This window comes from Pholcus phalangioides, unplaced genomic scaffold, assembly GCF_987345545.1.
Source record: "Pholcus phalangioides strain wild (caught in Gottingen) unplaced genomic scaffold, Ppha-v1.0 ptg000004l_1, whole genome shotgun sequence".
NCBI classification, from domain to species: Eukaryota; Metazoa; Arthropoda; class Arachnida; order Araneae; family Pholcidae; genus Pholcus; species Pholcus phalangioides.
Genome location: NW_028301597.1, coordinates 18,546,502 through 18,572,019, shown reverse-complemented (window position 1 = coordinate 18,572,019; position 25,518 = coordinate 18,546,502). Strand labels below are relative to the sequence as shown.

The 25,518-nt window shown below is 32.0% G+C and overlaps 1 protein-coding gene across 1 annotated transcript in view; it reads right to left on the bottom strand.

Annotated features, from left to right (window-relative positions):
* The window catches only part of Frl (formin-like protein), a 75,121-nt gene that overhangs the window by 5,601 nt on the left and 44,002 nt on the right, over positions 1-25,518 (bottom strand). Inside the window, exons 2-25 of the mRNA XM_089231057.1 lie at positions 23,477-23,560; positions 21,257-21,343; positions 20,301-20,380; positions 20,037-20,120; positions 17,650-17,863; positions 17,184-17,260; positions 15,870-16,041; positions 14,940-15,200; positions 13,278-13,326; positions 12,123-12,175; positions 10,654-10,795; positions 9,886-10,071; positions 8,155-8,279; positions 7,770-7,868; positions 7,270-7,446; positions 7,031-7,108; positions 6,431-6,517; positions 6,126-6,194; positions 4,959-5,039; positions 4,354-4,483; positions 2,467-2,639; positions 2,246-2,347; positions 241-360; positions 12-117 (exon numbers count right to left, since the gene is read on the bottom strand). Coding sequence (XP_089087183.1) covers positions 12-117; positions 241-360; positions 2,246-2,347; positions 2,467-2,639; positions 4,354-4,483; positions 4,959-5,039; positions 6,126-6,194; positions 6,431-6,517; positions 7,031-7,108; positions 7,270-7,446; positions 7,770-7,868; positions 8,155-8,279; positions 9,886-10,071; positions 10,654-10,795; positions 12,123-12,175; positions 13,278-13,326; positions 14,940-15,200; positions 15,870-16,041; positions 17,184-17,260; positions 17,650-17,863; positions 20,037-20,120; positions 20,301-20,380; positions 21,257-21,343; positions 23,477-23,560 — 2,836 coding nt within the window. The remainder of the gene's footprint in view (positions 1-11; positions 118-240; positions 361-2,245; positions 2,348-2,466; positions 2,640-4,353; positions 4,484-4,958; positions 5,040-6,125; positions 6,195-6,430; positions 6,518-7,030; positions 7,109-7,269; positions 7,447-7,769; positions 7,869-8,154; positions 8,280-9,885; positions 10,072-10,653; positions 10,796-12,122; positions 12,176-13,277; positions 13,327-14,939; positions 15,201-15,869; positions 16,042-17,183; positions 17,261-17,649; positions 17,864-20,036; positions 20,121-20,300; positions 20,381-21,256; positions 21,344-23,476; positions 23,561-25,518) is intronic.

The window sequence follows — 25,518 nt, the reverse complement described above, 5'->3', positions numbered from 1 at the left end:
ACGAAGCTCACCTAATAATATGTCCTCCAATGCACCATTATACACCTCATCCTGTTTCAATAACCTCGTCTCTTTCACTTGCCTAGTCTTGTTTTTTAGCTCATTTATCACTGCATCCTGCCAGGTAAAATAAAGTTTAAGAATTTTTAGAAAAATATTTTTTAAATAATTGTAATGGAAATTAATTAGCTTTTGAATTGGCATATATTAATGAGGAAGATATTTTCAGTTTTATTTCACCTGATTATTCTTTTTAGCGTTCAGGCTGTTCTTCTTAGCAACATTTTCTGAGGCCATTCTTTGGCTCTCTCTGGCAGCTTCTTCTTGTTTTCTTCTTGTTTCATTATCAACTTCAGCTTGCTGCAAACACATAAAAATTAAATAAAAACTAAAAATTTATAACAAAACCATTTTAACCATTTTTCATTTTACCACAAAAAAGAAAAATAGACATGCAAGTATAACTACATTTTTTCCTTTGACAAGAGGAGGAAGAAAAGATTCAAGGCCAGTGAAATTTAAAGAATTCAATTTTAAAATCGTATAATTTTCTTGCAATCCATCAACTGCTGTGACAACTCAAAATACAATATTTCTTGGAACCACAAGGGCTTGTGCAAAGCAGTTTGAAGAAAATTGAATTATATGAGAAGCTTATTCTTTCAAAAGAGAATGAAAAACACATTTCAACAATTACTAGATTTACAGTAGAAGTAAACACATTTCTCTAGAACAAACTGCTTCACAAAAGAGGGGGAAAATAGCCCAACAGGTAGCATATAGGAGTGGTAGAAGAATATTCAAATACCATGTTTCTTGATCAACATTCACAAAGCACATTACCTATATTTAAATTTTGTAAATGTTCCATTTTGAAAATAAATTAGTGGAAATATCACATTTTCTTTGAAATTGGAGCCGGTCAAGTCTGAAAAATTAGAAGTTTCTACACCATCTGTTGATTTCAGAAGATTTCACCAAGCCAAGGTAAAATCAGTCCACTCATGAGTAACATAAGAAACGCTATCATTGTACAGTGGTGACAATGTCGATAAAACTCTGTGTATTTTACTATGTAATAACGAATATTTCTCATTAGGGGATAAAATTTCCAGTCCTATGGATGTCCATTACCAAGAGGTTCTACTACAAAATGAAACTTTGAAATCACTTAGGGGTCATTCAAGTATTACGTCAGCGGTGGGGGGGGGGGGTTCGGATTTGCTGACCTTTGATGACAAGGGGGAGTTTGAATGTTGCTTACGTCATCAACCACCCCTTTTTGAAGATATGAGATATTCTAAAGCTGCTGACGAAATTTTGCCGATAGGGAGGGGGGGGGGTCAAAAATGGCTGAAAATCCGCTTACGTAATACTTGAATGGCCCCTTGAAAAACATGCCGTTTTGGAGAAAAAAATCTCTTGACATAAGTATAGGACAACCTGCTTTGTTGTGTTCTCTTTTGAATGAGAGATACCGAAGTGAATGAACAAGGTGGAAATGTTCTTTTTTGGTAGAAATGACTAACTTTACATTGTAATTTCTATGATTTTCTGAATCGGGACGCGAAGGAACTAACTGCTGTTCATCTACTTTCCTCTTCACAAATCATAACAGAAACATTCAAGCATAACATTTCAATAAAACAGAAAAGATTGTGGTGGACAGTAGATAAAAGAAAAGATTTTAAAAGGAATTAATGTGTGTGTTTGCAAGCTCCAAGACAGAAATTGCTAAAACGTACGGGATTCTCGAGTACTCTAATCAAAGATCAGCAAAAGATTGCTGCTGGATCCTCTTGCCGCAGAAACATCGTACCGCCCCAAAAATATTTCAGAAAATAGGAATTTCCAGAGCTCAAAAAGGCACTTATTGTTTGGCTGAGGAAAATAATAAAAAAATTCATATTGACAGAAACTTATTGAAACAATAAGCAAATTTATTTGCCTCAAAGTTCAATCTGGACGATTTCAGAACATCAGATGGATGGCAGCAGAAATTCAAGAAAAGACGTAGCCTGACTTTTCGGATACTATGGATGAAGCAAACAAAAAAAATAAGTGATTCTTTTGGAAATCGTTAAATAATTGTGAGAGAGTGACCAACTCATTTTTTATTTCCCGCATTTTTTTTTGTCTCTCCCATTTACAAACTTTTGATTTTACAAACTAATTATCAAGTCTGTAAAAGTTCATAAAAACAAGTTTTGACTGTATATGGTTATAATCGAATAGGACTTCCTACCTTATATGCCTTTGTGAAACGAACAAACAAGGAGAAAAATGTATTTGCTGCTAAAGACCTTATGCTGTCACCAAAATACTCAACACAGTCTGAATATGCTTCCTGAAAAAAAAAAGATACATATTCATCTGAAAAAAAAATTAAACCATAAACTACTTATTTTTGTTTTACTGCATTACTTCATACTGTATTCACTGTATAAACATTTTTCTCCCTCATACCTGAGCAGTTTTTGTGTCAGCCTTTAATTTCCGAAGTTTGTCTTCTGAACTGCTCAGAAATTCTCTCAGAACAGCAGAATCTTTGGCATCTTTGCGTAGGAGCATTTCTTTTTTACAGAGCTCCATCCCTTTTTCCAACTCATGTATATCAGTCATCACATTTTCCATTGAAACTGCAGAGCGAGAAAAATAGTAACAAGAATGATGCATTATTTTCTGTGAAGAATACGATTCAGTTTTTAATACAATTTTTAAAAACAATTCAATTCTCAGAAGCAATCCAAGAACAATTACTGATCAAAGGAAATTAAATATACAAAAAGCAGTTGCAACTGATTTGTGCAATGAGAAAAAAAAGCCAGGTTAATTTTTTTATTCTTCCTCCTCCCCAAAAAAATCTGTTATCGCTGTATATATCGCACAGGCCTTAAAAATTTTTTATCACTACCTATATATATATCTCTTTTTTTTTTTCTTATTTAATTTTTGGATGAAAATCTAAAGACCACTTGGAACCAAGGCTAAAACTCACTGATACTCCACTCAACTGTTACATAATACAGTGCATGCTGCTTAATGTGATCACATCGGGACTCCGTAATTGATAACTACATCCAAAAAAAATCCTGGTTTAAAAACCCTAGTGAGATGACTATATGTCGCATTTGATGATCCTGTCGTTTATTTGAATGGGTCATATGGAAACAAGTTAACTCAGTTTTTTTCCCTCCTAGTTTTAAAATGTTAAAAATTGTGCCGTTTTTCTTTCTTTTCATATTGTTGTAAAACATTTTTTCTTTTCTTAAACTAATGATTTTTTTTCATTCAAAAAGTGTGAGAAGTTAGAATGTAACCATCTAATATGTATCACAAATTATGTTACTTTTTTTGATGTATGGTACATTCCATAAATCCCTTATAAAAGTCTTTTAGCCAAGGAACTGTGAATGTGGTCAGCTGAAAGGCACTGACAAAGAACCTGAAGGAAGAAACTTTTCTTTTGGCTTACATGTGCTTTCACTACAGGAAAGCCATTGCAAAAGCAGCACTATACGCACATGGCACATAGCAGCTCGATTCAGACATTGTGAACAGAGTACAGAAATTTTTGTAAACAATGGAGCTTTCTGACCTTCTACATAATCTTGCAAGTTGATAATGATAATTTATACGGGGAAAAATGACATTCAACCCTGGTTTTAAAATATACAAAAGGAAAAAAATTTGACAAAAAAAAAGTAACATAAACTGAAGTCTTCATAACTATAAACAAATTTAACATAACAGAATCCAAATGATAACGTTATCAATGATTCGAATGAAAGGCATAGACTGTATGATCATTTATATACATGCAATTTAATGAATGATTTTAAGCAACTGGTTAATTAGTAGCTTCCTAGCTAAGCTGGATACAACCATTAAAAAAAATGTTTTAATGCAGGTTAAGCTGTTTTACATCAGACTTAAATGATTGATTCATTAAATGCCAGTATAAGATATTTATCAACATAAATAATGTATACATATAATGAAAAACATAAATTGATGGATGAAAATAATGTAATACATGTATTTCTAAAAATATATTATCTAGGATTATTTAAATTTACCTATACCAACATTGTATTTAATATCCAGTTCATTTGAATTTGTTTTTTTCCTCACTGGCAAAATCAAACACAAAATATATTTAAAAAAAACAAAACAAAAACCACATAGAAAGAACAAGACATGAACACATATATAACCATATTGAGGCCCAAATATCCTAATTTATATATCTACTATCAGATTGTTTTGTAATTATTTCCAAATACATAATTCTTCTAATGATTAATCAGTTTCACTTCATTTGCAGTCAATGTTCATAATAGAGCTTCTCACCTGATGATGCTTTCTCTACAAATCTCAGTTCACTCTCAAAGTTTGCAATGTCTGGGAACTTCAGTCTGACGGTGTCAGCAATGTAATGGAGAAGAGATACTTTTCTGTCAGCTGTTTTAGTATCTGCGAGCTAAAATGATCATAAAATTAACTGAATTACCAAAAATGAAAAATTTTATAAAATAACAATCATACTTGTATAACTTTGTTATGCATCACATTTTTATTAGAGTTTAAAAACAACTGAAAAAATAAATAATTCCCAACTGCGAGCAAGTTAAAAACTTTCCTATTTTTTTTTTTAAAAAATGGATGTACAGGCTTTGACTTAGCAATACGTCAAGTTCGAGTTTGGTTTTCTAAGTACTGATTCCTGTAGATATATGGCCTAAAATTTAATATTATATGCATGGGTTTTTCAAGAGCCAAACCTGCAATTAGTCTATTATAAATTCATAAGTAAAATTATATCCCAACATGATTTAAATTACGCATAAAACTACTTTCAATGTAGCTGTTGAATGTTATAATTTCAAACATTCAGCCAGTTTAAGTGCATTGCTGTTCTTTTCAAAAAATCTGCAAAGTCATAAATAAATATTTACCATGTCAAGACTTTGCAACTTGAAACCATATGCTGGACCTCTTTTTGCACTGTTCATATAATTTCCAAATGCAAGAATGACCTGAAATTAAAGGAAAAAATAACCAACTGTAAGATCTAAAAGATATTTGGATTTAAATTATCCTGAACATGAATAAGACAATTCTAATCAAAATGAAAGCAGGCAAAGTTGCATTTTCCTAATGTAATAAAATGAATTTCATGTACATAAAAAAAGAATAAAGTACATGCAATCATACCATGCACTAAAACATCTATCTCAACAAAAAACCTCCAGATTTTTAAAATGTATTTTTTCTATATTAGTTAAATATCTAGGAATGTAGCTCAAAGATAGGGAGTCCCAACAAAAAGAATTCACACACACACTATTACACAATTTACTTACAATTCATCTGAAAGAATGCCAAGCAAAATGGGGAAGAGAAAAACATTCATATCAGCTTTAATTTATGTATTCATTCACTGAAAACAGTTAACCACACACTCACATATATGCAGATCATATGAAATCTAACAAGAAATATTAAATGATGATTAACGTGTTCACTGGAATATAAAATGTTCCTTTTTCAAGTAAAAAGGGTCTAAAAAAAAAAACTAATGTGTCTTAAACCATAGTATATACCAAGTGTTTGCGTATCCAGAATTGTACAAAAGGAGTCTATGCAGATGCGTATATTATGATGCAAATGCATAATTTGAACCACAGAAGAATTCTCCAACTGATATCCTACTGTAAAATTACACAGACAATTTATAATGATAAATTTTAGATACAACGCAAGACCATTTATTCAATGAATTCAATATCTCTTCATACCACAACCTAAGTCCAAATAAATTGAATTTACAAAGCTAAATCCACCTCATACTACAGGAAAAATTATTTCTCAGACAATCTTACTTAAAATGCAAATATGTAAATGACCTCCAATAAAACAATTGAAGCTTTGGACTCAAGTTAGAAGGCTTAAATTTACACTAGAATCTACTAAAAACTGTATTCACTTCTTCCACAAATCAATTGCGGTATTTTCATGAAAAAAAGGCAGAAAGAGTAATTTTGTTTCTCTCAGAACATTAGAAAAAACATGTGAAATCTTTCATTATTTCAAGTCATTTCCAGATGTGAAATGAGTCATACCTCTAATAGCTTCTTGATCTTTTTAGAATTTTTTATTGATCGAGATGCAGCAATGACAGCATGGATTTGCTGAAAGAATATGAGAAAATTTTTCATGTTATGATATTGCTTATAGTACAAATGTAACAGCAATTTTTTTTTGTCTCGTGTAAGAATATAAATTTTCTGCTCAACAAAATTATATACTACAACAAAGCACTCATTCAATTTCATTCAGAACTTCCTTTGAAAAAGAACTAAAATATTCTTCTGAATAATCAATGAATCTGCAGCACTGCAAAAAGAATATAAACATAAGAACTTACTGGCATAATGAGCTGTATATTTTCTGAGAAACTGGCCATGTAGCTCATAATGTTGAGTTTCTGAGACAAACGTTCAACTTTGCTGAGCTGATACAACAAAAAACAAATACCATAATTGTATAAGATACCATTTAAAATCATATTTGATGCATTTAAAAATCAGATATTTAAACAATCTCCATTTCTTATTCCTTTCATCAGAACCAAAATAGACTACAATAATGAGCAAATGAAATTATCATCGTCCTAATTTATGTTTAATGATTTGTATAATGAGCAAATAATGCATATTTCCAGCAACCATTGACTGTTTAAAAGCTTGTGAAAATTGTTCCTCAAATGACAAGTTTCAAGCTATTGTTATTTTAGAAAAAATTCCAAAGAATATAGTCTTTAAATGCAGATTATACACATGCAAAATTAGTTTTTCTTTCAAAATTATGAATGTATTAACTCTACATGATATTTTATCTTTTAAACTACTATATAATGACATTTTTCAATCACATTTACAAATGGTTATAATATCAAAGCCTCCAACACTCTTCTTACTCAGAGGAATTAGACATAAAAAAATATTTCTGACGCATAGTTATTTACCTGTAACAAAAACTTGTCCTCATCTGTAAGAGCATCGATTGACTTTCGGTCTCTTTCATACTCTTTGTAGCTTTTCATCTAAAAAATTATTTGAAAAATCAGTCAAAAAGTTACTGATATATTTTAATAGTTAATTTGAAAACTATTGATGATTGCAAAATGCATTTAATAAAGTTCAATGTGTCAAAGGGTTTTTTTTACATACTGGTTTTTTTTTGTTTTTTTTTTCAAATACAAACCTCGGCTTCATTTGGCACCATCCTGAGCAATATTTCTACATACTCTTGTGAAAGAGTCTTCAAGTCTAGAGCATTTATTGCCTTCACCACCACATCACACGGAAGTTCAACTTTGCGGCGAGATATCGCCATATTCCTTAGCCTATTGTGTTCTAACAATGTCACTTTCTCAGGAACCTAAAAGAAATATTGTGTATAAATTTTAAAAAAATGGTATGGATTTTTGCAACAAGTTATAAATTTGTGGCTTAATTGCAGTCAGAACTAGAGTTCCCATATGAATTAATTTTATATATTTATGTATGATAATAAGGTTTTTACATTAACCCATTGTTCTCTCGCATCCTTGTTGCATCATCAGTGGTACCAAATGCATACCTTCTAACAGGTTTTTTCATTTGACTGTAGAACAAGCGAATGACTTATCTCTAGGGTGACCCTAAGAAGGGATTTCACTGTATTTAATATGTAATACTCAAGGGTGAATGTGTAAAACTTACCTTAAACCTTTTACTACAATTTATGTCATCTGTACGATCACTAAAACCTCCTTGAATACCTAACTTGAAATGTTCTTCAAACTCGGCAAAGTCAATTATCTGCAAATGAAAAATATAACAAATACATCAAATTGTATTTCTAACCACAATCAAAATACCTATCAATGATACATTTTGAAATTGAACTGGTAATAGTTGGCATCATCATAGACAAGCATTAACATTGCAAAGTGTTTCGGTCAACAATATCTATACGACACATAGCTCTCTTAGTCACATGCAATTACTCACTAAAGTCATAGAAAGAAAATAATTTTATAAAACAAATAGAAATTATGTAAAAAAAACACTTTAGAAACACTGAGTAACATTATAAGTTACTTACACTGTACAATTTATCATCGTCAAGTTCACTGAATATTGTCCCTTTCACCTGGTTAGGCTTTAGAGCTATCCAGTTAAGGGTTGGCAGCTTGTATTTTGTCTGGAATTTCTTTTTGATTGTCATGGCTATGAGATAAACAAAATAATTGTAAAGTTATATATTACCAAGTTAAGTTGATAAACAAAATAATTACGAGAAAGTAATAACAAAAAAATTTTACAGCTGTTTCATATAAACTTAAATATACTGTCACTAAAAAATTCCTGAACAAATAGTGTTTTAAAGAAAACATAATATACAAAAAGTAAGTTTCTCATCATATTATCAACCTATTGTGTTTGAAATATTATCCAAAAGCATTCATTCAGGTTTTTGATGGTGTTCGACAGTTCTGGCAGTTTAAACCAGTTTTTGATGCCAAAAACCCAACCCTAGAACTGATGAAAGGATTGTAAAATCCCTACAGGTCACAAAGTGTATGTTTTTGTTTTTTTTTTTGTCTACATTGACTACATTGTATTGTTTTGGATTTTGACGTTGATTGTGTTTTTTTTGTACTTTCGTCTGGTTGTGTGCATATGTATTGGAAATACAAAAAAAGATAGGATCAAAAGCATCATTTATTAAAATATTTTAAATCAAGGAAGAATTAGAATGTTACTATTAAATTGAAAGACCTAACTGGTCTATTGAAAGTAAACAATTTTGCTCCAAAACTTAATGTATTCTATATGAAATCCTGAATATAGCTTTATTTTAAAATGACCTTCATATGCTATGATCCACTTAGTCCATTAAAATCGGGTTTTTTCATCCCTCCTTTCATCTCCTGTTTTGACAGAGTTCAAAAAATGTATTTTATTTTTAAATATTACTTTTATTTTGTCATCTTACTTATCAGTATACTATATTCTTGAATACACATGAGTGTGTCCAAAAAACATCAGAAAATATATTTGTAAGCTTAACTGGGATTTGAACCCGAGAAATAGTGGGCTCTGCGATAAAGTCAGCTGATTTCTGACACACACGCAGATGAAAAAGATGAGTTCCTACGTCCAGATGAGTTCTATGTCCAGTTTAGTATTAACCCTCTTACCAGTATTGACGAAATATCTCAACTTAAAAAAACCTTTCTTTTAACAATGACAAACATATATTTTTGTAAAGCTGATTTTTCAAAATGCAGTACATTTTCCCATCTCTATTACTCTGCACCTGCTGAAAATCGGAAGAAAAGCATACTTCATTAAAAATTATACAGATATGACATTTTACAGGGGCTTTAGTGATTTCTGCTATGCTGGTTAAAGGGTTAAGAGTTTTACCATATCTACTGAAACCATTCATTTAAGTCTGAGGCTTTTTCTTTCTATTTTTTAATGCATTTTCTCTGAGCCTAATCATTTCATTCATTTTACATGAAATGGCTCAAAATTTTTCTTAAAGGATAAGAAAGGTGAATCTGGAAATTCCATGGTGGAAATAAATTAATCTGGGTCAAGTGAAAAAGCAAAATCTATATTGGTTAGCTGAAGTAGAAAAATCTGTATTGGTTAGCTGAAGTAGAAAAATCTTTGTTAGCCAAAAGGTTTTTGAGCCAAGGCGTTTGTCTTCCGAGGTATCACTGTATTTGTATTTTAACAATGGTGAAACCACACACAATATCCAACTCATAAGTACTCGAATTACAAGATTGTTCAAACTATGATAACATTGTCTCTAACTTACCATCTGCAGGTGCTTGCATCATACCAGGCATAGGAGGAGGACCTGGTGGCCTGAAAAACGATTGAGGTGGTGGAGGCGGTGGTGGAACAGCCACTGGAGCAGGTGGAGGTGGTGGTGGTGGAGGAGGTGCAGCACTTTGCATTGGAGCTGGAGGAGGTGGCAAAACACTTCCACTGGGACCTGTGACTGTCAGAATGAAATAAAAAATATAAAATTACTCTGACTCATGAACGACAAGATATTATAACATGAATTACAATTTTTAAAAACTGTTCTTTCTGAAACTAAAAATTTTCCTTCAGTCAGATATAATCCACTCAGAATTTTTTGTAACTCAAGGCAAAAGTTATTGCTGTGACATGTTCACACATCAAATCGCATTTGTCTTTTGTGGCAGAGGTTGGGACCCCAGAATACTTTGAGGACTATTGGATTAGGCTTGAGCGGCAACAGACTGCAATCTGGAAATCTGTCTCTGCCTACCCCAAGGTTTGACAGGAAAAGATTTTTCTTTTCCTTTCTTTATGGAAGACATGGGTCTTGAAGCTTCCCTTATGGTGAAAGCAAAGACCATACAGAACACTATTATAACACAACATAAAGTGAAATGGTTAAATAAACTCAAATTTTAACAGTTGCAGCTAGCCCATGGCATAAAAAATTTTCTTTGTCAGTAATTGAACAAACAGTGGCAAAAAAAGAGGCAGAATATACATGTTAAACACATTCTAATGCATTGCAACCAGAAATCCATAAAGTTTGAATCACCTCTGGGTAATGTGTTCTGCAGGACTTGTAGTTCCTGAATCTTGGATTCTAGCATTGACTGCCTTTGCCTTGACTCTTCTTCTTTCTGTGAAACTGCTTTTCTTAGGGTATTAAGCTCTTCATCTGTCTGTTTGTGGAGTTCCTGGGAAGTTGAACAATTTTGATGAGACAAAACACTTCAATATTCTTCTAAAATAACACTGCTAAAAAAAATACTGATGGATAAAAAAAAATCATTTTATACATAATCCTTTATTTTTTGTTATATTCTGGTTTGCCAAAATTACAGAGTGTGATAAATGTTTTCACTCAGCAAAAAAAGGTCTATTAATTCATCCCAAGCAGTGTTACCCAAACTATTAATTTATCTACAAGTTTTGACTTGTTTGGGGAATTTTGTCTGGGAAGAACAATCCTGGAAAAGAAAAAAACTGAGTGGACCCCCCCCCCCTTTTCTCTAACCACAAAAAATTGGCCATTGGTGAAGATACACTGCTGTATAACTTACAAAGCAATGAAGGGAGCATTGAATATTTGTAATTAAAATCGTCTTCTAATCCTATATGTTCCTTATGCAAGTCACAAGCTGATGGATATCACACATTGATCAATGATATCAATTTATCAGGGGGAAAAAAATCAAGGGTGGATTGTTGAAAACGTTTGGTGGAAAAATTTGATGATGCTTCACAACAAAACTAGGACATTAGCATAGATGATAAAACTTGTTTTAAGAGATAAGATGGAGTGCAGGAAAACAACAGGAAGCCATTTACTCCTTATTCCATTAAAAGACAGAAAGTAAACAAATTTTACATGGTGCTACCAAATTTTTTTTCAAGAGAGTTTTCTTCTATTTTTGTAAAAAGGAGTCCAAAAGCAAGTATGAGGCACATTCATATTCATCATGACAATGCTGCAGTTCACCCTGCATCAAGAAACAATGTATATGTATGTTCCTCTGGACAAATCACATCCAGCCTAAAAGTCCAGATCTGTTCTGGCCCATTACTTTTTGTAAGAAAAATGAACGAATCTTTTAAAAATCAAGTATTTTTCAATCTCAGAAGATATTGTACACTCCTGCTCTGGTTATAGACTTGGACAAAGAAGAATAAGTTCAGTGCTTCAATTCTTGATTTCCACTGACGAAAATCTATGTCAAATACCATGAAAACAAAACAAAAACACTTTTTCACAACTGCTAGTTTTCTTTTTTTTATCATCCCAAATGATTCATATACAATAGATCAATGAAATAAGATTTGTTTTGATATGTGTTGAATAGAAATGATTCATCTCACAATTCTCAAGATTTTTCCCTCACAGAATTATTTTGAGGTTCTAAGTAAAAAGAAGTTATTGGAGGCATTTTTAAGAACTATGAGTAGGTTCTCCAAAAACATATAATTCAGCACTTTTTCAATAAAACACAGATTTACACAGTGAATAAAAAATTTATTACTCACAAGCAATTCATTTCGCTCTTTCGTGACTGTTTCTAAATGAGTTTCCAATTCGACTGAAATGTGAAACATCAAAATGCTTATTTTATATGATCAATAAATAATATATAGTTTGAAAAGAAATTTAAAAAAAAAACAATAAAACTTATTTTTGAATCTTGAGAGGCAAGAAAAATTATGAAGAATTACCAGAACCTATGACCTCAGGTTCCTTTAACTCACTTTTATTTAGCTTCACAATAAATAAGAGATAAAGTGGTGCCTTGTGATTCAACCATAATTCATTGCTGAATTAATTCATTTATGAATCATTAATTCATTAATACTGAATCGCAGGTCAATATTTTCCATATAAATATAATTAGAGAATTTCATGCATGCATAATTCTGCAGGAGTTTCAATGTGGAATTGTGATACCATTAAATTACAGGGCACCACTGAATTACTTGAAGAATGCTAAAATAATCTCTTAAGACAACAGTTCTTAACCAGTACTTTGCAGAGCCCCTTAAAGCTCCATGTGCAGACCTGACTGGCTAAACAGCTGCTTGAGTAAAATAAAGCAAATCAGTAAATTTTGTAAATAAATTTAGAAAAATATGCCACAGGGATCATGAGTCAAAAAAGGTTAAGAACCCCTGCCTTAACCAGGCAGTTGGCAAATTAATTTCTTCTTTCTCCTCCCCCCCCCCCCTCACTTTTTTTTTCCTTTTCTAAAAGTTTGGAGCTAATAAAATATATTTTCTTGTTTAAATTTTTATATGAATATATTGAAACTGGCCTCATGTTCTTAACTGTGTTTTTAAACCATAAACAAAAAAAAGTTATCATAATTGAAATAATTAGCTTAAACATCCAGCATATGTCATCATAACCAGCTGACTGGTTAAGAGATAAAAAAAAGTTTATTATAATTTTTAATGCCACTGCATCTATAACATCAGTTTCTGAAGGTCACGACAGTGTAAAAAACGGATTGGACTTGCATATCAGCCCGCTTTTGAAGTCCTTTTCATTCAGTCTATAATGTTATACTTAGGTCTAACCAGATGTTCCTCATCATCAAAACAAAGAAGATTACTGTTCGTTTAAAAAAAATTAGCAATATGAAAATTTCTGATGAAAATTACAGAAGTCAATACCAAAACATTTCTTACCTAGTCTGGCCATGAGTTCATTTTCCATCTCCTGTATCTGCTCATTTGCCTAAAATAAAAAAATAAAATAAATACAGGCAGAATAAACTAAAACATGATTTAAAAAAACCGCTGATACACATAATTTTTTATCAACAGCCTGCCTATATAAATTTCACATATCTTCCCGCAGCCCTTATGCTATAAATACAAATGTACAATGGCATGGGGGGGAAAAAAGAGTGTGGGGGGAAATGACATTTAAATGTTTACTTTACCCCTGTTACTCTATGGAAGTTATTTTCTTAAAATGTTTTGTAACATGTGTTTCAATAGGGATACACATTCGCATTTCAGGCAAAACTTAGATAGCAAAATAAGGTATCCAAACTAGCTAATTGAACTAGCTAATAATAGAAAAAGGTTTAAATTTTCAGATTCATGTCTCTAGCATGAAGGGGATGATATAGAAAATGATTTGTCAGCAAAAATAGTGAATAGCATGTTACTGGCCTAGACTAGAGAGGATTGGCCAAATGAAAGATGTCTTTTTCTTCAAAGAGATTTTCACAGTAAATAAACCAATAAACAAAATGCAAGTTATTGATAAAGTTTTCACTGTCATTGTCGATTAAAAGAGAGGTTCTTGGGTGTCGTTGGCATGAGTTAATTTCCCTCAACATTTCTGCAGAACTACTGATTAGCATAATCAGGAGGTGTACGAGTTAAGTTACTGACCAATCAGAACAAAAGTTCCAGACTGGTTAAAAAGACATAAATGCACACTGTGATCATTGGTCAGTCAGCAACTGAAAAGTCCTGAACTTGTAAGTTAACAAACCATAGAATAAGGTAACAGTTAATGCAACTTAGACACCTCTTATGATGCCAAGCACTAATTTTGGTGAAACACTAAGAAAAGGAACTCATACCTATGATGTACCTTTGCCTCTAGAGCCTCTATTTCACAATACAACAAATTTTTATATAAATTTTGTCACCTTTTAAGCAAATTCATATCCACTCAATTCTGTAAACTATGTGTAGCATATACAATCATGTATCAACCCTATTGACTTCATGACATCTCTTGATTTACGTGGTTATAAACTAACAAGAAGCAATTAGAAAGGAAGTTATGTCTGAGGCAATTGAACAGATTTTGAATTTCCTTTAAGTTACATTCTAAATTATTTATGCATAGTAAAACCTGTCAATAATGATACTGTGGGGACCTAGAAAAATATTGTTATAGACAGGTGTCTCTGTAAACAGTTTGAACATTTGTGCTATTTCCTATTGAACAGGTAATATCAAAGAAAATATCATTATAAGCAGGTTTATTATTATGGACAGAGAGCATCATTATATACAAGCTTCACTGAATTTATTATACAATAGAGTATTAGACATACATTCATCGAAGCTATTTAAAAATAGGTATGATAAATAAGGTGCCTCTTATACACCAGTATTAAGTCTTTGATTGGTGTACGAAATAATTACGCATACACAAGGAAAAGGGGACGAATTTCTAAGAGTTAGATATGGTGCATGTAATAGGGCTATTTTTACAATGATATAAAATTCATCCAATCCAAAATAAAATATTTGTGAATTCATAGATCTTATTCTTAGTTTACTCTTTCAGCAAAACAATTATATGATAAATGAATCACATACCCTTGATAACTGCTCTTCTAGTTCTGCAACCTGCTCCAGAGCGGCACTCTTTGTCTCGGAATCTTCCATAAGAGCACTGACATCAAACACATTATCGAGATAAGCAGATATCTGAACTTGAAGTTCCTCACTCTCAGTCTGTCTCAACTTCTCCAGATAATCGTCCAATCCCAACTGTGTGAATTCATATTGCAGATGGACCCTAAAATTCATATCTTCAACAGAATGGACTATGATGTTGACAAATTGCATGCATGCAACCTATAAGAGAAAAATAGTGTGTATGTGAATGAAGAAATGCCATACATAAAAACGAAGGCAGTAAAATCCATAATATTGGCAAAGAAAAGTATGCAAATGATCTGTGGCAGGGAATGCTTAGCATTAGCATTTCTGTGATTATTCTTACATGTTATTTATTTGATATATTAAAATTAATATTCATTAGACCTTGGAGATAAATATTGCGAGAAAAAAAAACGTCATGTGGGAAAATTTTATTTCTATATAATTCTGTATATTCAATAGAGATACCAAAATTCATGAGCATCAACCCAACTCATGGCTTCAAAGTATTAAATTAGAAAAAAATGGAGAAAGTTTGTGTAAAACATATTATACATTTTTTAATATTTAAAATGTGCTGATTGCAACCGAAGCCCAAATGTCGTACATATAAACGAGGTTCTACTATATATTGTACCTCCCCATTAGCAAACAAAATGTTTGGTCCCATGGGTGTCCATTATCGAGAGGTTATACTATTTCCTAATCTATTTCTAATACTATTCTTCTTCCTATACTATTTCCTAATCTAATCTTGATTTCCTAATCTATTCTAAAGGAAGACAAAAGTTCAATTCGATTCAAAATTCAATTAGAATTAGTCAAAATCTATCTCCACTTACAATTTACAATTAGAAAACTTACCATAAAGTCAATATTGAACACCTCATAGTTGATAAAATAATCCATGAGGGTTTGGAATCGTCGTATTTCCCCACAAACTTTCTTGAAGTTGTCGAATGCAGAGAGAATTATCTGATGACCGCCTTTAACCAAACAAATTGCAGCCAAAAGCTCCAGCACAAGAGCCTTTGTCCTGTCAGAAAGACAACAAAAATATGCTTCAAAAAATCATATAAAACACACAAAATTCTAGTAAAAAAAATCTCATGTTTTTTGCAACTAATGTATCATGATGTTTGATTGAAAAAAGCTAGTTGAAAATTTGCTTCCAAAAATTTGTCTAATGAATTTATTTGACAGCTGTCTCAGTTTCAAAAAAAATTATATATATATATCTCCAACACCCCTTTCAAGTGAGTAAAATCACCTCAAAATTGAGCTTTTCCAAGTAGAATGATTAATTTCTTCAATAAAAATTTCAATCGATTAACATTATAAGTGTGAAAAGAAATTAATATAAAACTAATATTTTCTCACAATAAAAGTTTCCCAATGATGCTTTTTTTCATTCATTCATTAAACAGTTTTGATACATGTTTTAAGAAAGCTAAAAATTAGCAATTTCCTTTCTTTTCTTAATCACTATCAAATTTCTCACACATCACTTTCATTAAAATATAGGTCTACAAAATTTTCATGATGCATTAGACCAGTGTATCCTAAAGTGGGCAATATCACCCACTGGTGGGGGGAGGGCAATGGAAGGGTCCAGGGGAGGCAGTAGAAACTAGCTATAACACATATAGAATCCAATGGGTTGGCTTGAGTTGGGGGCGATGAGAAAGAAAATTACTGAAGTTGGGTGATGGAACAAAAAGTTAGGGAAGCGCTGCATTAGACTGCCAGCAGTGCAGAATATCAACAATAAGAAATACTGCTCCCCCCCCCTACCTTATGGGCATATCAGTTGGTTGGATCACTTATTTTGAGATCCAAGTTTTGCCAGAAACATGAAGGTGTATTTCTATTGAAACACATGTTATAAAACATTTTAGGAAAATAACTTTCTCAAACACTGTTTTTGAAGTTCTTGAAATTTACACATTCATATTTCTGGCATAGGGGTAATGATGTGTTATCCTCATGATCAACGTTCCTTCTAATTATTTTTACCTGCGTAGGCCTGCTCTGTCTATGCACAAATTGGCAATATCTTGTATACACCAATGGCATATTCAGTGATTTCGTGTGCACAGAGCCACTTCGACCAAGCGTGCAGCTTAGAGGGAACATTGCTCATGAAAAATATTTTGAAATACTAATTGAAAAACTCACCTTAAACTTTTGTGATTTAAACTCAAAGCTATGCAGTTGATGGCCTGTGTGTGCTCAATTACCATATTGAAGCCATACTAGAAAAACAAAATTCAAACACTATTAGTAACAAGATATTAAAGATCTTAAATCTGTTAAAATTATGAATGCATGTCATCTTTTGCTTCCCCCTGTTAAGTTTTGCTATATGTTTGGTGGCTTTACAGACTTTTGAACTTTCAACATGAAAATATAAACACATTATTATTCTATTAATCAGTGTTTCTCAACCGCCGGGCAATGGTCTTCCAAAGGTTGAGAACCACTGCTATAGATAAATATCTATTCATTAAAAGTACTGTTCCAAAATGTAAATGAGGTAATTCATCTAAGGTAAATGAGTAACCTGTACAAATGCACACTTTCAAGATCAGACAGAGAGAGCAAAAGTCAATATTAAAATACTTAAGACTATGCATATGCATACCTTGTTGTTCATGATAGCTCTCAAACACATTATGCACACATGTATGTCATCTTTTGCTTCCCCCATGTTCAGTTTTGCTATGTGTTTGGTGGCTCTACGGACTTTTAAACTTTCAACATGAAGTAATGGTCGATTCTTTGGTGATATAAGATTTCCGTTTGGTATATTGCCATCTTCATCATCACTGGTTGCTTGACTATACATCTGTTCATGTCTAAAGTCAAAACGAGTGAATTATCAGCAATTATTATTTTAACATAATACAATGTAAAAACTATAATAACATGATTAGACAAAGATTGAAATACTAATTATAAACACAAAACATATAGTGTATCAAAATTTTTATAATTTAAGACAGAATATTTACAACCAATTCTCATTCAAATGATAAAGAATATTTCAAGAAATCTTAATCTACTTATACATACTATATGTATCTAAGCTAATATTTCCCCAATTAAAAAAAAACTCAATTTTTCAGATTATTATGAATATTCGCTCTGTGATATGAAGAACGCTTTATGATTTTTTTACATCACTTGATATAATGAGATAGATGGCTCTTTCTCAGACCAAGATATCAAGAAAACATTTATTTTCTGGATATGCTGAGGTGAACTCAGAAAGTTCACCTCAGCATATCCAGAAAATAAATGTTTCCTTGACTTTATATAATGTTCTTTTCTTCTGAACTTAATATTCAAACAGAATTTAGTGTGTACTATGAATAACAAAGATCATAAAGATAAATTAATGTGTACAACGATTTAAAAAGTTTTTATTTACATGAAAACATGTCTTAAATCATTTGATAATACTGGGTGCATTCGCAAAAAAGTTGCATAGAAGCAATTTAAACGCTCATATCTCTCGAAGTATTCAGAAGACTTCGGTGATCTTGATGTCTGCAGATAGATCTCATTAACGAAAATCCAATGACATTACTCTGGTTTGATACCTCTTATGATCTGGGTCCATTTTCATAACAAAATTGTGTTCTAGCTATATTTAGAGAGGCTTGCAATGCAAATAAAAGCAGATGGTATCATCTGATAGGCATTATGATGCTATTCTGGTTTTAATACTTCTTCCGGTCTGACCACCATGCTCGCTGCCCACTTTCATAATGAAACTGTGTTTTACACTATATCTCAGAAGGTTCACAAAGCAAATAGAAGCCAATGCCACAATATTAAACATTCCAAATATAAATCCAACAATATCCTATGGATTTTAATATGTCTTCTAGTCTGGACACCACACCGCTATGGTGGTCGAGTGGTCATAGTGATTGACTCGCATTAAGAGGACCCAGGTTCGAACCCCCACCATCCCCATAGTGGTGGTCAGCTGAAATTGGTTTCCTGTGGTTCCTAACTTCAAGGTGCAAATGCGAGCCAATCTGCCTGTTAAAAAGTCTCCCCACAGAGAGCAACAGGTCTACAATAATACAATTATTCAATCATTACACTTCAGTGATAGTTAGAAAAATTGATGGTAGATGGAAGCATTACACAGAAACAAACTTCATGAGGTGCATGTGTGGTTTAGTAGTAGTCTGGACACCAACCATTAATTCATCAGAGGAATACGCACGAGGTGCAAGTGTGGGTTAGTAGTCTGGACACCAGGCATGCAGCATTCTTAATGAAGTTTGCAATGCAAATATACAACACTGGTATCATCTGTTAGCTATTCCAAAGACAAATCTGATGATGCCAATTCCATCATGTCAGTACCCACCATACAAAGGTAGGCACAAAGAACATATTCATGTCAAAACTTTAGGCTGTGTCTATAGAAAAAGAAAATCAAGGTAAGCTGTGTCAATGACAGGCATTACTCATTTATTTAAGGAGTTTATGTGCCATTGAAGATCGCTCGTGACCCAGGTCTGTGAAGGAAAATCTTGTTAGAAAATGAATGGGGAGTGTCATGAAATTTGCCATGTCTATAAATGCCACTGATTTTTAAATCTATAAAAAACACCAAGTTCGCTGCTTAAGTATTTTTAATCTTTCTGGGAAAAAACATTATTGATTATAACTGATATAATGTTGGTATTATAATAGTTTGCTTTTTCTAGTTTTTTTCAATTTCGCTCTTGGAAAATTCAAGAAAAAAAATCATGTTTGAAAAGCTTCCTTTCATCAGAAACATAAAAAATTTTACAAAAATTAAGAGCAGAATGTGATAAAGAAAAGCAAGTAACAAATAACAAACATTCATAAAAATTAATGTTGCTATTAATATTCTTAAAATATTTCATCATTCCTGATTATTACATACATTAGCCTATTTGAGCTTTCTGCATGCAACAACAGCCTACAGGTATAAAAACTAATGCATTTATTTATTATTTGATGAACAGCTGAATAACTTACCTAACTATAAGAAGACGAAAAGATAAATAATTCACAAGGACATCCAGCCCATTGTTTTCTTCATCTAGGAACTCTCGAACCCACCTGGAGAATATTTTAAAATGTTTTATTTCTAGGGAAATGAATATATTACAGAAAAATATATTCAAAAAATTTCTCTCTTTTATCTGAAAAGACTGATTCCTAACAAAAAATATTTTTAAAAATCACCCCTTTTTTCAAATCCAAAAAAAAAACTAAATTTTTTTGAATGGAAAAACTTACTCTATATTGTTGGTCCTCAACGATATTTCTAAATCTCTCAAAACCTGAGTTGATGTGGCATCACCAAGTATCTTTCTCTTCTGTAATGAAATTGATTGTTCTTTAATGGTCAAAACTTGACTATTTTTATTTCTAAAGTACATAGGGGTCATTCAAATATTACGTCAGCATCGAGGGGGGGGGGGGTTCCGATTTGCTGACTTTTGATGACAAGGGGGGGGGGTTAAAGGTTGCTTACATCATCAACCGCCCCCTTTGGAAGATATGAAATATTTTAAGCTGCTGATGAAATTTTGCTGACAGGGGGGGGGGGAGAGTCAGTGTTTTGCTGACTTTTGCTAACAAGGGGGGGGTCAAAAATGGCTGAAAATCTGCTTACGTAATACTTAAATGGTCCCATACTGATAAAACAACACTTTGATATGTACTACATGAATTCAATGCCCAGAGCAATTGGCTATGTCAACACTCATACAGTATAACAATAATAATGATGTGATAGAAAATATGGAATTAAACAGACTTGATATAAAAACTGTAGGGCGGCCTGACTGTGTGTACATGCCAATATTTTATACACATAAATTCAGGTTTCAAGTAAACTTTGAAATTAAATTATATAATAGATAAGGCCCTATTGTTGCCCTCCAGGTTGGATAAAAGCTTTAGAGCTTTAGAGTGCTTTTAAATCAGCGTTGGCTGGTTTTTGATGCATGGCAGTTTCTGATGGTTGAAAAGATGGTTTCAACTGTCACATCAAAAACCCTCTGTCAAAAAACCTCACACATTGCTCTTCAAAATAAAAAGTCTCGTTGAAAACATACACATTGACTGCATGTAATGTTTAAAGTGACTATGTTATTAATGACTCATTTAGATATTTTGGAGTCTATTAACCCCTGTTAAAGATTTTCTTTCATGAAATGATACAGCACACAAATCTAGATTATACTAACCCGAGAACTTCTAGAAGCTTTGGGATCCAGATATGTCTTTAATTTTCTCAAATAGAAAGCTGGAGAAGCTTTGGCCATGACTTTTTCCTGTGATACAAACATCAAAAAAACAAATAAAACCATTGAGTATTTCTTACAACAAATACATTAAAAATTTCAAGGAAACATATTTTCTGGATATTATGCCGAGGTAAACTCGGAAAGAAAAATAGTCTCCACTGGGACTCGAACTCAGACCCTCTTGCATACTGGGCAAGCATGCTATCATCCACATCACTGGAGACACGACCCTGCCTTCCTTATTTCTCACACTGTGGCGCAAGGCACTGAAGTAGACGCATTAGTAGCCTCGCTTAACTTCAGAAAATGGCCCTCAGGTGGGACAGTAGAGAGAGAGATATAGCCGGCTTTTTCTCATCCCAAAGATATCAAGAAAACAGGTATTTTCTGGATATTTTGCTGAGGTGAACTAATATTCAGAAAATAACTGTTTTCTTGATATTTTGGGCTGCAAAAAAAACCGTCCATATCTCTCACATTAAAAGTTTAGTTAAAATTTCCAAAAATAAATTATGTCTCACAAATCCGAAACACTGTTTTTACATTAATAACATAGAATCTCTATTGAAAATTCATACAACAGTCAGACTCTCAGTTTATTCATATGCAAGTAAGTACATAAAAAGTCTGTAGATTTCAAAGTACCACCCAGACTGAATCAGACTAATATACATTATTAGCAATGTTATAAGCAGGGCCTGGATGTAGATGACAAATGCGTTTTTTAACACTTTTTTCTTTCAAGGCATTTTTATGATTTTTTTTTTCAAAATGTATGTAAAGTAAGCTGAAAAAATGTTAAGAAAATTTATTAATTTTTATTTAAAACTGTATAAATTTCATCACTTCATTTGTATCGTCCTTAGATGGGCAAAATTAACTATCAATTTCATACACATTTTTATAGTAAAAATTCCAAGAACTAGCCTTTGCCATAAGTGGAAATACGGGAGGGGGGTGCCCCCCTCTTAGTGTCAAAGTTAAAGCCAACTGATCTAATGTATTTTACCTATATATGAATTGGCATCATCATACATCAACATCATCATGCCCCCCCCCAGACTTTCAAGTCTATCTCCGCCTATGGCCAATTCACCAAACAATAAATGAAAGTAGAGAATTCAAAGAATTCTAATCTATATGGGATGTTGAGAGAAAGAACTTTTTTTTAATTACATAAAAAGGTTGATTGGAAACATGGCAGTACTTACATGTACTACAGGGAAAGTTTTTAAATTTGAAAATTCATATTGAATGATTTTGATCAGTATAAGAATACTTTTCAGAATTCTTTTTTCCCACCATTCAGTTCTTGCAGAAAACTTATTGATGCTATGAATGTAGGTGCTATGAATGTTAGGTGTGCCAAAGGTGGGTAGGCCAATTTGCTATTATGAAATTAGGAAAAAGGGGATCAATTCATTTGTCTGTAGAAAATTGTTTGATGCCTTCACAAGAACATCTAAAAGTATTGAAATTGAAGAGAATTAACTGCGAATGGAGATCAGATTTTTTTTTTCTAAATGTCCCAAATAACAGCTATTAATGTTGAGAGAAATTTATCCAAAACTGTGCTTGCAAAAATTTCTATTTTGTGTCTTAGGAATTTACTTAGATTTCCTAACCCACTCATAAATTATATACTGTTTTATCAAAAAAAAAAAACATTGACAGTTTTTGATGAAATCTAATGTTGAACATATAAATGTTAATTCAAATACATATATTTAAAAAAATGTTTACTTTCGAACATCAGTTTCTAAAAAAATTTGTTTCACTATTTTAATGCCATGTTTTTGACAGTTTTAAGGGATGTTTTTCCATTTTTAGGGCATTCTTTCAGATCTTTAGGTCATTTTTTTAGTTTTTTGGACATTTTTACTGCAATTTTTTAGGATTGTTTAAGTCACAAAATTGGTTATGAACTATAATAATAACTTAAAACTCGCTTATAGTAATTATTAAGATGGAAAAAGTTCAATTTAATGTGTCTCAATTATTCAAAAATCAATATTTATAATTTTTATGATTGAAAAACGTTTCAAGGATAAAAAAAGGCACACAAATCATCATATCAGCACATAAGTAAATTTATCGCAGCAATAAACTGATTCATAAAAGATTTAAATATAGAATATAATTAAATTTTCTTTTCTATACCTGATCACATATCATATCCCATTTCTTCTCATCATCATACTGTTTTAAAAGTTTCACTTTGTCTGGAGGTAGGTCCATTGATGCCTGTTGAAAAATACATCCTTAAAATCAACTTGTTAAAGATACATATATAAATGAAGGTAGTAAAAGGAAAGAAGAGTTTTTCTCTGCAAAACAAATTTTAAAAGAACTAAATTAGTTGACTTAACAAGGACAAAATATTTCCATTAAAATTAAATCGTACAAAAAATTTATTTTAATTTAATAAAATTTAAAGGACACAATTATTTCACAGTTGCTTTTTCTGAACTTAAAAGATTATTTCATTCCATTTTTACCTCTATTTCAACATTCATATAAAACAGGTATTAAGATTTCATAAAAATTTATGAGTTTAATATACTCGGTCATCATCAAAGAGCTTCTTTCATGCATAGCATACAAAAATATATTTTCTTTATGAATCTTAAGAGATGTAAAAAAGTTTCAAAAATGTTTTAGATTAATGCACAATGTTAACTAACACTTGACCAAGTACTATGGACTGGTTGGTTGATTGATATCATGTCCAATACGAAAAAAAATTTATGATAAAATTTACAAGACTTGAATTGCTAAAATTCATCACAATAATTGAATTAGTAAAAAAATATTTCTTTTTTTTTAAATCTAAATTTTCTTCAAAGAAATCATTTTCGATTTGAATCTATCCTCTGATTTAAAAGGATTTTTAAAAGATCTCCTTTTTAATATATTTTAAACATCATTTATTCCTTTGATAATTTTGATCACATCATGGTCATTACATGACCATGACTAGATTCTAAACTTTGTTCATTTCTTTTACAGAATATTTCGAGAACTGATATCAGTTTTTGTTCAGTTCCCCCCCCCCCCCCCCCACAAATATCAAGGAAGAATATATCAAAGAATGAGCAAAAATTTCGAACTCGCGTCTCCAGAGAGAAACATCACATTTTTTTTGTTAACAAGTGCAATATTGGTCGAGATATTCGAATTCAAAATCGCTAAAAATGAGGGAAAGAACAGCACAGGAATCGTAAAATGATCTTTGCCGTTGCGGTTCTTTCCTTCATTTTCGGGGATTTTTGAATTCAAATATCTAAGTGAATATTGCAACAACTTTCTAATTGGAGGTTACGGGGGGCATATGAAAAATTAAATTTGTATCTCGATACATATATGGCTCTTAGTAGAATAAATGATACGTCTAAGATGGGCATGTTATTAAAATACTTTTTCTAATTAAAAGTATGTTTCTATAACCAACGGTTTACGAGTTATTTGAAGTGAAACAGTCAAGTTTTCACCTTGTATGTTATTCTTAAAGGAAATCGAAATCGGTTCTTTTTCACACAATTATTTAAAAGAAATCTAATTCAAAACCAGATCTGAGCAAGCGAACATAATTACAAACGAAAGTGGTTTTTTTTTCTCTGAACTTCAGGTTCTGATAATATCCGGAATCGAAGCGGTAATAGGCAGTAAACGTTCATATTTTCCTTGAGACCGGACGAACTTTCCGCCTCCCTTCAGACTAAAAAAAAGTTAAATTTAATTAGGTATCGGAGGGGAGGGGAAGGGAAGGGGTGAGCGAAAGACAAACCCAATTACAGAAACCCGCATTTTGGCCTGATGGACACAAGACTAATGTTACGGACATGAAGTAGCTAGTACCAGTGGGTGCAACCAGTGTTTATAAACGAGTTCCATTTGAATGAAAGTTTGACAGGTGGCTATCTATAGATTCAGCATTCTCTATCCAGAACTATAGAATGTGATTTTATCTACTTTTCGTCATCACGGAAAGCAGAACAGACATGATCATTGAACTCACGTCCATTTTTTTTTTTAAGGAACTAAAAAAAAATCAAATGAGTTGGTCACTCGCTGTTAATCTGAAATGACACTTATAACAATTATCCAAATGATCAACACTATACATCTTTGCTATATTAATTACAACGTCATTTTTTTCGTTGATACCAAAAGGATCTCATCAGTTTTTTTATAATAATCTC